Raw genomic sequence first — 12,315 nt, forward strand, 5'->3', positions numbered from 1 at the left:
CACACTACACACACACTACACACACCCCTAACATATACATAACATCTCCGTCTCTTTAAATAGCTCTGAAATGCTGGGTCTGTCACCTTCTGGAGCTGAGCCCAGAACAGTTCAGTTTCATGCCAATGGAAGGGGTCCTCTGGGTTAATCCAGTGAAGACTGATCCTAGATCAGATGTTCTATAGAATAACCAGTGTAACACACAACCTGCATACACTTTAGCACTGATCTGGGATCGGGTCTTGGCTCTGAGGTCTGAAGTCTGTTCCTAGATCAGCTCTAGGCTTGGGTCAGGTGTTTGAGTGAACGAGGAGTCTGACCCCAGATCAGCTCCTGGACTCGGTTGTTTAGACTGGTCCTGGGTCAGAGAGAGGAAAACCTGTTCTCAGATCTGTTATGTACAACCACCACACCACTCGTAGATGGGTAGATCCGGGACCTGGTTTTCCACATTACTGCTGTAGTAGATCGTCCTAATATCTGATCTAGGAAGTAAAGAGCTTTAGCAAGACTGAAACGACATGATTTCTCCGTCTCTACTAATTCGCCCCCGCACCACGGTGATCAGATTAGCGGCGTGGTTCGCTGAGGTCTCATCCTCTGCTCGAACACTTTCAGCAAGACCGAACGTGTCGACTTTCAGATCAACGCTAACGAACACACTCCCGAAGCTGTCGTCTGGGATCTCCGCTGTACTGATGAAACGTCTCACCTTCGCGTAGTCGAACGTGCCAAGTGGAAGGGGATGTCGAATCCTGGATTCTGATTGGACGGGGGAACAGGAACTTCTTGAAATCTTGTCTCGTGGGAGTTCTACAACATTAACTGTAGCAGATGTTCCTTAACGAACAGAGAATTGTACGTGTTGGTAAATTGGGGAGTAAGAGGAATCAAACACTTGGGGACGATGACCTGTAGCAAACGATTCAGTGAACGATTCAGTGAACGATTCATTTAGCTAAACTCAAAAGACTCAAGTTGCTGAAAAAAAACAACTTTTCCCAAATCCCTCAATCTCAGGACCCCCACTGACCCCTTCATCTTTTCACTTCTGTCCATTATTCACCTCTCTCTCCCCCTCTCTCTCTCTCTCTCTCTCTCTCTCTCTCTCTCTCTCTCTCTTATACAAAAGAATAAAGCAGCAATACCCTCACACCCCTCCCTCACAAGCCTTCAAGTATGTGTGCATATACCCACAGAACTTCGAAACTGGTTCAGGAAGTGTGTGTGTGTGTGTGTGTGTGTGTCTATTTTTAGTCTGGAAACTGTGAAATGAGTCTCCATAGAGATGTTTTGTATAGATGCACTAAAATCACACACACAGATGTTGTTTCAGTGACTGATGAAAACACACAGTAGCCATGTCAACTCCACTTCCTGTCTCTCTCTCTCTCTCTCTCTCTCTCTCTCTCTGTTATACTCTGACAGCATTAAAAGCTGTTCATGTACGAAGAATGAATAGAGTCAGACAGAATGAAAAAGAGATGGGCTGAATGAAGGGGAGAGAGAGAGAGAGGGGGGGGGGGGAGAGGGTGAGGGAGAGATTAGAAGTGAGACAGCTCCCTACTTTGAATAATGTTCACAGTCTTGTGGAATGTTCAGTTCATCTCCCTGCAGCACTGACAACATACACCGTCATCGACACTCTCTCTCTCTCTCACACACACACACACACACACACAGACTGTCTCACTTTCTCTTTTTCTGTCTCTCTCAGAACAGTCTTTGATTCTACTGAAATGCACACAAGTGTCATCCGTGTCTGTGTATCTCTGTGTGTGTGTGTGTGTGTGCGTGTGTGTGTGTGTCTCTTTGGGGCAGAGTTCTCCAGGCCTAATGGGGTCTGGTCTGTGTGCCTAGCCACGCCCCCTTGTTCACCTTATATGGGCACAGAGCATGAGCTCTTAAAGGGGAAGTGTGTGTGTGTGTGTGTGTGTGTGTGTGTGTGTGTGTGTGTGTGTGTGATAGAATTTCTCTTTTACTGCCTAGATTGTCTTACCACACTCTCCCTCCCTCACACACACACACACATTTTCTAAGTAGTGCCTCTGCCCCCCCCCCCCCCCCAGACATTCAATCACCCTCACAATTCCTCAAGTGTATAGAGACCCCAAACTACCAGCTCTCGCTCTCTGTGTGTGTGTGTGTGTGTGTGTGTGTGTGTGTGTGTGTGTGTGTGTGTGTACGTACACCGTGGGTAGGTTCCTATACACACATACATACACACACACACACACACACACACACACACATACACAGGCATTCCGGAGTGACAACTCTTGTGTTCTGACGTATCTGCTCAGCTGTGAAGTTCCTCTTTCTAGAACACACACACACACACACATACACACACACACACACACACACACACACACACACACACACACACACACACACCAACGGTGAAACTCTCCACCTGCATTTGACTCAAGTGTGTGTGTGTTGCTGGGTATCTCCTGGGTAGCCAGCACTGTTTGCTATGGTATGTCCCCAACACACACACACAGACAAGAAATCAGCATGAGTGAACACACACTGGGCAAAGCAGGCAGGTGGGTGGGACTACAACATGCACACGTGTGTGTGTGTGTGTGTGTGTGTGTGTGTGTGTGTGTGTGTGTACCACCAGGGCCCCTTTTCCACCGTCCAATAAGATGTCTGGGATCGATGAAGCCCCACCCACATGTTGAATGCTGACCGAGATCAAGAGCAAAAAAGAGTGTGTGAACTGAACCCATTGTGTTAGAGAGAGAGAGAGAGAGAGAGAGAGAGAGAGCATAAACACTGATCCTGTGCTTTTTAATCTCACTCTTCTTGTGGTCTTCTCTCACCCCAACACCCCCCCACCCCATCGCCTCATCTTTACCTACCCCCACCCCACCCCCCAATCTCTCTCTCTCCCTCTCTCGCCCACCCACCGCCAGGACGGACAGATTGAGAGGAAGAGACGGGGAGAGAGGAAGAGGAGAAGAGAGGAGGTGTGTAGCAAAGAGGTAAGTAAGGAGTTATTGTGGTCATAAACATACACACACACACACACACACACACACACACACAAAATCTTTATTGTTATTGCTGTGTGGTTTATGAAACTACAGACACTCTCACTCTCTCTGTGTGTGTGTGTGTGTGTGTGTGTGTGTGTGTGTGTGTGTGGGTTTTCATGTGCTCCCCGGTCTGATCTGCTGCTGTGTTGTGATGTCGGATGAACGTGTAGCGTAGAGTGTGTGTCGGGTCGCCGCCCTCACACCTGTCTCACTGCAGGGTGTTCGAGATCAGATCAGATCAGATCAGATCAGACGTGGGATATTATCATCGTATCGCATGTGATGAATCAAGAAGATTCCGGTTATGAACTATCATAATCTTTAACCACGGGTTTATTTATTAATTAATTTATTTAACCCCACCCCCATGCTGGACTCCGCCCCTTTCTACAGTTCAAGGAGCAGTGTGTGAACTCGATGTAAGACTGAATCTCGTTGTGCATCGCTGGCGTGAGACTCCTGGAGTGTGTGTGGTGAGAGAAGGAACATGTGACATCACAGGCGTGAGCGTGTGTGTGTGTGTGTGTGTGTGTGTGTGTGTGTGTGTGTGTTGTGGCGGATAAACCCACGTCCTCCAGCTCTGCACGCAGATAAGCACAGAGACACTGTCCTCAGTGGCACCCTGTGTGTGTATACACAAGTTTGTGTTTGTGTGTGTGTGTGTGTGTGTGTGTGTGTGTGTGTGTGTGCACGCACACCATTGTTTGTGGTAGCATCCTGACTTCCTGAGCACAGCTGAGCCCTGCACACTGTGTGTGTGTGTGTGTGTGTGTGTGTTCCATGCTGGTCCTGACAGCTCAGTGTGTTCTGAGTGACCTGCTGTAACCCATATTTCTAGAATGATCACCACCGAGAGCTTTCTTTAGGCTTCGACGTTTGACCTATGGTCAGTTCTGTAACGCTGCACGGGACAGTATGGGATGGAGCTGGAGCTCCACCGTGGATCGGTTTCAGAAAGCTGTGCTGAGTCCAGCACCTTAGCGCGTGTGTGTATATATAAGCGTGTGTGTGTTTGTACGATCAGCTGTAATTGACCCGTCTTAGGTTCAGAGTCCTCTCCGCACTTATCTTTGTAGCCTGGAATGGCTGCCACTCCGTCGCCGCTGAAAGTCGGCCATCTTGTTTCCATCAGTTCATCCGCTGTCTGGAAGAATCCAATATTTAGACCAACAACGTGCACTTGTTTATAAATGTGTGTGTGTGTGCGCGAGTATGGACGAGACATATACATACACCTACATCCCCCTGAAGACCAATCATCTGCTCACACACACACACACACACACACTCCCCTCTCAGCCCTTTACCCTTGTACAGTGTGTTACATGGAAGTAAACACTGTGTGTGTGTGTGTGTTTGTGTGTGTGTGTGTGTGTGTGTGTGTGTGTGTGTGCTTGCACTGTTTTCCTCCAACACGAGCTAAATAAAGGAGTTTATGACCCAGATGACTGGTTAGAAGAGGAAACTGCCAAAATAAACTCTCCCACATGTGACCTAGAGACCAAGCACTTAGGAAAAAGGGGGCGTGTCCTAACCTGCTGCTTTGAAGTGAATGTTCTTCCTGAACTTGTGATCTTGTGATTAACAGTTCGGCGTGTATATGGAATGCCCTGCTCAGGATGCAGCCCTCGAGCGACCCATCAGGAGCCCTGCAGGGGCGTGATTGGCCACTGGCCGGGTCTGGGCGGAGCTTGAGGGTAGACATCATCATCGGTTTGTTTTGTTCAACACTTCATTGACACTCCGCCCCTTTGGTGAGAAATTGATCGTTGTGTGATTATTAACCAGTGACACTAATTAACATGTATACTGATTCTCTCTCTCTCTCTCTCTCTCTCTCTCTCTCTATCAAGGCCTTTGTTCTCCTCCTGAGTAGGAATGCTGTTGTTGCGTCACACGAGCAGCGTCGGAGACGGCCGGACTCACGGGCTAGTCTCAGGGCCAGAGGGCAGAGGTCAACACGGGTGGACGCGGAACGAGCAGGCACACGTGTAAGCAGGATCTCGCTCAGTTTACAGGGAAATAATCCACGACGGTATGGCGTGATGACGACGTGGAGTTACCGTTATCGTCCCTGAAGTTGATTATTTTCCCGTAACGACACGTTCCCGAGTGTTTTTACACCGCACCACAGCATTTACAATATTTATTCATTAAAAACGGCATGTTGTACTTTTTATCCATTTATAGTTACATGTAATGTGAAACATCCAACATAGCAGCTATAACAGTGCCATATCCACCACACACACACACACACACACACACACACACACACACACACACCCACACACTCCTCTGTTCTCCTGTCGGTGGCGTACAGTGTGTCTCTTTCTGTCTTCCTGGATTACACACCGCTGTCCTCGGTTGCATCACTGTAGTCGTGCACAGGGCCGGAGCATGTTCTCCTTTCTCCCGCAGCGCTGCTGCATCAGGCTTCACAGGCGAAACCCAGGCCTCAAACCCAGAGCAGACATTCAGAGCTCTAACCGGACACACCTGGGCAGCAAGAAACACCGCTCAGTCACGCGTTCCAATATTTTTGATCACTTGAAAAATAGGCGGGTTCGGACGCAAGGTGCCGTGTTCCAAGTTGTTTAACACGTCTAGATGTAAATATCAGGAAACGAAAGCGGACATCATGTCCGACTTTTGATCTCAAACCCAAATGCCTTCAGTGTACAGCACAAACAAGAGAACTGGCCCTGCCGTCCCGGTACTTTCAGACGGGAACCTATGTTCCGGATTAGATCCCGATTTGAATGTGGCCCAGATCGGATTTTTAAAAAAAGATCAATCGGAGATGTTTACACGTCTTTCTCTCTGCGAGCTCTCTGTGGTCTGTGCTGTTCACTGCGAGGGATTGTGGGAAATGTAACTGAAGGTGTAAGTATTCCAGCGGATCTGCTCGTTGTTCACGCAGTGTTCTTCTTCTTCTCTCCTCTGATGTTTTTCAGGCGTCGTGCTTCAAGGCATTATGGGAAACATAGTATGCCGATGCTAAAGCGGACCTCCGGGATCTAAAGATCTAAGTGCTGCTTTTTTTTTCTTCTTTTTTTTCCGCTCTGTTGAACTCTGCAGAACTTTTTAGGACTTTTTCAGTATAAGTATATACGTAAAATACCGTGCAAGGAAGAAAGCAACATCGCCATGCGTCATATCCACGTGGAGCTGGTCCGGAAGGAGGCTCAGGCCGGAGATCTGCCGCCGCCCAGCGACCCGCAGGTGACCTTCGACCCCCAGCCAAGACCGTTGAACCAGGAAGAGCTGCGGCTGCAGAAGGTTTATCAACTATCCATCTTTTCCCAGAGAGGAGGGTTTAAAGGGGGTACGAAGCGCGCATTAGACAAAGCCTCGGACCCAGTTGTCGCCCCCAAACGCCTCCTTCAGGACGAGGAAGATGAAGAAGACGACGACGACGAAATGGAAGGCGAGGTGCTGTGTGGAAGAGGCTCCTCCCCCTTGCTACCGCCTCTCCCCGCAAAAGACGCTTTTGCCCCGCTGTCACCCAAATCGCCCCCTATGGTGGACCCTCACCTGCCCCCTACTGCCCCGCTGGAGCCCCCGCAGTCTTCACGTCTGCCCTTAACCCCCGTAGAGGCTGTGGAGTGGGGGGTGGAGCTCGAAAAGACTCCACCCCCGTCAGAAAGACAGCCCCACCCACCGTCGCCGCCTTCCTGCTCCAACGGGTCGAGTTCTTCAGACAGGAGTGGTGAAGTGAAGAGGAAGAAGCTGCTGTCGTTCAGTGACGTTGGAGACTCGTGCTCTGAGGACGAAGGACCTTCCACGTCCAAGCGCTGCCGTCTGGCGCTGACCCCCGGGATCGGACTGGCACCGGGACGCAGCACCGACTCCAAGGCTGCCCCCTACTGGACACACCTCCTACCCACAACCAGAGAACAGGGCAAAGTAAACTCTCTCTCACACACACACACACACACACACACACACACACACACACACACACACACACACACGCACGCACACACTCACTCAGTAATGTTTATGATGTACTCAACAAACCTGCTGAGTGCTAACTGAGGCGAAACACACACACACTAATATTCAACTCCATACAGTTTTATTTGTATCGTGCTTTTAACAATGGACATTGTTCCAATACTCGGTGTTCCCTCACACAGGCACAGAGATTTCTGAAAGGATCTCTGAGAGGATCTTTATTTTTAAAAATTATTTTATTCATAAATGTGTGATCATCTTCACTGCTAATGCTAACCTGACAAGAATTTCTAACAGGATCCTTAAATGATATTTAGAAACATCTCATCATGCTAACGCTAGCCAGCTAGCTCAGATAAACTAACCTGACAGGATTTCTGTACAGATCACACTTAAATACACAGAATTCCTCTGCTATTACTAATTATTAGCCAGTTAGCTAACATGAATTAAGTTCAGTTCAATTTTTATTTGTATAGCGCTTTTAACAATGGACATTGTCTCAAAGCAGCTTTACAGAAACATATAAACACAGGATATAGATTTTAAGTCATATTTATAATGCTAATGCTAACCATCTAGCTAACCTGACAGGATTTCTGAGAGGATCACATTCAAATGTTCAGGATCTTCACTGCTATTGCTAAATAATGCTAGCTAGTGAGTTAACCTGACAGGATTTGACTTGGCCCTGCCGTTCCAATACTTTTGGATGGGACTGTGTTCTGGATTTAGAATCTGGTTTGAGTGTGGCCCAGATCAGATTTTTTAAATATACTTAAAAAAAAAATCTGAAAAATACAATCTGAGATGTTCACACGTCTTTCTGTGAAATGACTCCGTGGTCTTCACTGCAGTGGATTATGGGAAATGTAATTGAAGGTGTAAGTATTACAGCTAGCGAGCTAACCTGACAGGACTCTTACATTATCTTTAGAAATGTTCATGAATGTTCAAAATGCTAACACTAGCCAGCTAACAATCCTGACAGGATTTCTAAATATAAGAATGATCAAAAATAGCCCATGCTCATGTTTACCGTGATGCTAGTTTCTGGGTTAGCCTGAACTTCGGGTTTAACGTGACTTCCTGTCTCTTCTCCTCAGAGCTCGGCTGAGTGTTCCCGATCATCACAGAGGCTAAAGGCCAGCGCTCGCCTCAAATCGTGAGCTCCACACACACACACACACACACACACTTCATAAACACTTTACATGGGCTACTTTTAACGTGTGTGTGTGTTTTTATGGTGTGTGTTTAGTCGTCAGCTGCGCAGTGGCAGGCGCACCGACACCGGCCGCTCGTCCGGTTCATCGTTAGCTGTTAGCAGGTCACTTCTGGGAAATTTTGAGGTATTTCTATGAGCGGAAACATTAAGTCTTTATGTTTCACTAAAATGCCAAATCAGGAATATGGGGACAAGATGGATACGCAGAGTTCAAACTACAAGTGTGTGTGTGTGCAGGAGTCCATCCTGAAGGGTCGGTTCTCTCCATCAGGACGGATCGAGGGTTTCACAGCTGAGATTGGGGCGAGCGGATCGTACTGCCCCAAACATGCCACTCTACCTGTACAGGTGACCTACTACGACACGTCCGAGCACAGCGCGCCCTCGCCCTTCCTGGTAACCTCTCTCTCTCTCTCTCTCTCTCTCTCTCTCTCTCTCTCTCTCTCTCTCTCTCTCTCTCTCTCTCTCTCTGTGTGTGTGTGTCTGTGTCTGCGTGTGTGTGTCCATGCTACACTGTCACATTGCATCATGCCCATGTTGTGTGATGTGTGACAGGGTGTGATCTCACTGGAGCCCCTGGGAAAGAAAGGATACAGTGTACCTAAAGCAGGGACCATTCAAGTGGTGAGTCACTGAGTGTCCTCTCAACCTGTCTGTCTCTCTCTCAACCTGTCTCTCTCTCTCTCTCTCTCTCTCTCTCTCTCTCTCTCTCTTTCGTTTGTGTTAATCTCTCGTGTTCTCCCTCCTGTTTGTTTGGTGCTCAGACCTTATTCAACCCCAATAAGACTGTGGTGAAGATGTTCCTGGTGACCTACAACTTTGGGGACATGCCTGTCAATCACATGACCTTCCTGCGCCATCGAATTTTCCTGGTGCCTGTGGAGGAAGAGGTGGAGTCAGGGGCGAGGACGGAAAGCTCCACCTCCGACAGGAAGAAGATTCTATGCTATCTGATACACCTTAGGTCTGATGTTTTTCCTCACGCTGCTGTTCTGCCTGACGTTAACCTGAAGACCCCATGCACTGTTGATCAGAATTATTATTAAAATCTCTCTCTCTCTCTCTCTCTCTCTCTCAGATTCCACAGCTCCAAATCTGGAAAGATCTACTTGCACAACGATATCCGGCTGCTATTCTCCCGCAAATCCATTGAGGTGGACACGGGGATCCCTTACGAACTCAAGTCCTTCACCGAGGTGCCAAGAAACCCCAAATACTCCCCGCGAGTGTGACCCTGACAAGCTGCACGATGGACTTGTAGGAAAAAAAAATTAAAAATTAAAATCTTTCTGACTCGAGAACAGCGGAACCACACACACACTTGATCTTGAACATGCTCGCACACACACTCGCACACACTCGCACACAGGATACACCAGAACGACGTAGCTTTGTGACTGAAGAGAGTTTTCCCCTAGACAGGAAATGTGTTTTGCTCTTCCTAAGCCCCGCCCACTTGAGACTGTCGACCAGTCGCAGCCAGGCACGCTCACCTGGTCGGCCAATCGGACCGGGTGTCTGCTTGTAGGAGTGGAGGAAGGAGGACTGTAGGGAGTCTGTAAGTGGATTCGGGACGTGGCCTACAGACTCGTTTCTGATTTCTTGTCATCTGTAACGCCACTCGATTACCAGAGCAGCTTCAGAGAAGGAACTCGAGCAACAAACAAGGAGCTCGTATGGAGGGGAACCGGACTCGGGATCTAATATCGGAATGTAGACGGAGAGGAGGACATTTTAACTAACTGTGTTAGCATTAACAAAATGTATCGGGAGCGCAGGACGCTACAAAACCGGACTCGAGCAGGAATTGCCACCTGCAGGCCGGCTTTAGTACTGCAACAACATTAATAACAAAGGCCTTTAAATAATAACAGTGGCACTATATAAATACGCCAAATGTCATGTAGCAAGCTGAGTTTGGGATTCAGCTACAACAACACGGCTTTACTGTTACACAACTTGTTCACTAAAGCCCCAGTGTACACTCACAGTCCTCTACAGGCCGGTGTTAGTACTGTGACCACAATACGTATTTTGTCTTTGATTATGGTTTAAGCTAGCAAGCTGGATAAAGCAGTTTGTTTTGAGGTGACTATTTAAAAAAAAAAAAAAGTCAGTAAACTCTGAGAATGTTAATTTGGACTTTTCCTGATTAGGGAACTTTGTATTTTGCCTTTATAGATTCAGAAATCGCTGCCACCTTCAGGCTAGCTTTAATACTGCACCACAAACAAAGGGCTTCGAATAGCGACTTCGGTACTACGTAAAAACACGAAATAATAATTTGTTTAGAGTTAGCGAACTCTGTGATCTGTTTTGATTTTTGTTGATTGTTGCTTATTGAGCAGAATTTGATGTTTAGATCCAGTGGCTAAATTTGACTTTCTTGAAATGATGGAAATGAACGTGGAACTCTAATCAGAACAGCTTTGGTACCGCGACCACAGCGGAGAAATCGTAGCTCAAAACGTTTAACTCGCAGAGCGTTTGCAGACTCCGAGGGCATCCGTTTTACAATTTATTTTTGCACATATTCTGATCATGAATCTCCCTTTACAGTCAAACACTTCCAGCGACGCTACGTTACGACGCAACAACGCACGTTAGCTGAAAGTTAGCAGACTTTCTCAGCGCTCGGACTTTTCCCTACCAGACAGAGCCTTAACTCAAATTCCATCCCATCCTTCCGTTTAAACAATGCGCTCATGGTCACTAACTCAAAAGTCCGAGTCCAGGCTGTTGTAGCGTCGGTGCCCCCTGCAGGACCCGAGCGGTAGTGTTTCATTTAACTTCCTAACCACGAAAAAAAAATTATGAGTGAGTGTAATATGCTGCACACTTAGAGGGCTGTGTGTTATTTTTTTTCTTCGGGAGGGATAAAGTGTGGACTGGGAGGGAGGGAGGGAGGGTGTGGGGTATTTAAAATCAGATGATCTATATGTATATTTTAAAGATAAAAATAAAAGTTTGTGGCTTGTGGGTAAAATCTGCTCTCTAGCCCTGTCTTCATGAATATAATGATGCTCTGAGATGTGAAAAGCACCCTGGGTGCAGTTATTTGATTATATTTATTAAGCACACACACACACACACACACACACACACACACACACACACACACACACAGGTAAATCATCTACAATCCCAAGACATAAACATACCCATCCGTTCATCTATTCGTTCTTCATTTGTTATCGGATTCTTTGGGGATTTTTTTGTGGTGTCTCAGGAGGATAATAATTTCATCCCTTCATTTATTAAAACACTTTTAAACACTTGTTCAGTCACCACATCCCTTCTTTCATTGATCCATTAATCACTCCATTTTCTTCTATCAATAATTCATCTTTCTGTCACCACTCGGTACATCACTCCTTCCATCCATCCATCCATTATTAATACATCTGTTCATCCCTTACATGTTCTTCTGTCCATCCTTTCCATTCATTCATCTCTCGGTTTAGACTTTAGTTTTGTCGTCAGTCTGTCTGTCTGTTTTGGGTTTTCATTCCAGTGGAGCAGAAGCCACAGCTGTTAATTCCTGTGTCTCAGCCTCCTCTCGCTCGGGGTTTGGGGACGAGGCTGGAGTGAAGACCTGCAGCTACACCGGGACGCTGTGTGGATAAAAGCTGAGAGTGTCAAAATGATGGAAGCAAATAACACTCTTAAACATAAATAAATAAACATATGAACACCCCAAAACACTCTTCTGCATTTACAAATCTAGACTGTAGTGAAATATTGGAAAGAAGTAAGGAAGATTGAACAGGGCGTGTAGCTGACTAAAACTGCTCTAGTGAGATATCCAATTACTACTGATCTATTTTGTCATTTTTATGACACAACCAAACAAACAAAAATCAGTCTTTTGTATCACTGTACACACCAAAGTATTGAACTGCATGATTTAGACCTTTTATTTTATTTTTTCCCTACAAAATGGAGGTAAAAATAAACAAATAAATAATAAACAAACAAGTAAACACAAATAAAAACAACAACGATAATATTAGTTTATTTCATTCTTTTGGTTTTGCATAATTTACATGTGCACAGGAAGTGATGCACTGATCACAAATC

At 46.6% G+C, this 12,315-nt stretch overlaps 1 protein-coding gene across 4 annotated transcripts in view; it reads left to right on the forward strand.

Moving 5' to 3' along the window:
* Positions 1-11,149, forward strand: part of LOC128625444 (atos homolog protein B) — a 13,408-nt gene extending 2,259 nt beyond the window's left edge. Inside the window, exons 2-11 of one of the 4 annotated variants that reach the window (XM_053653740.1) lie at positions 2,925-2,993; positions 4,477-4,801; positions 4,901-5,038; positions 6,005-6,956; positions 8,114-8,172; positions 8,269-8,359; positions 8,473-8,631; positions 8,791-8,859; positions 9,000-9,199; positions 9,314-11,149. In XM_053653740.1, the coding sequence (XP_053509715.1) occupies positions 6,198-6,956; positions 8,114-8,172; positions 8,269-8,359; positions 8,473-8,631; positions 8,791-8,859; positions 9,000-9,199; positions 9,314-9,467 (1,491 nt within the window). In that variant the 5' untranslated portion in view covers positions 2,925-2,993; positions 4,477-4,801; positions 4,901-5,038; positions 6,005-6,197 and the 3' untranslated portion in view covers positions 9,468-11,149. Of the gene's footprint in view, positions 1-2,924; positions 2,994-3,788; positions 4,802-4,900; positions 5,039-6,004; positions 6,957-8,113; positions 8,173-8,268; positions 8,360-8,472; positions 8,632-8,790; positions 8,860-8,999; positions 9,200-9,313 lie in introns of those variants that run through there. The other 3 variants (XM_053653739.1, XM_053653742.1, XM_053653741.1) reach the window with 3 other exon arrangements.
* The last annotated feature ends 1,166 nt before the right edge of the window (positions 11,150-12,315 follow it).

This window comes from Ictalurus furcatus, chromosome 22 (assembly GCF_023375685.1).
Source record: "Ictalurus furcatus strain D&B chromosome 22, Billie_1.0, whole genome shotgun sequence".
Taxonomy (NCBI): domain Eukaryota; kingdom Metazoa; phylum Chordata; class Actinopteri; order Siluriformes; family Ictaluridae; genus Ictalurus; species Ictalurus furcatus.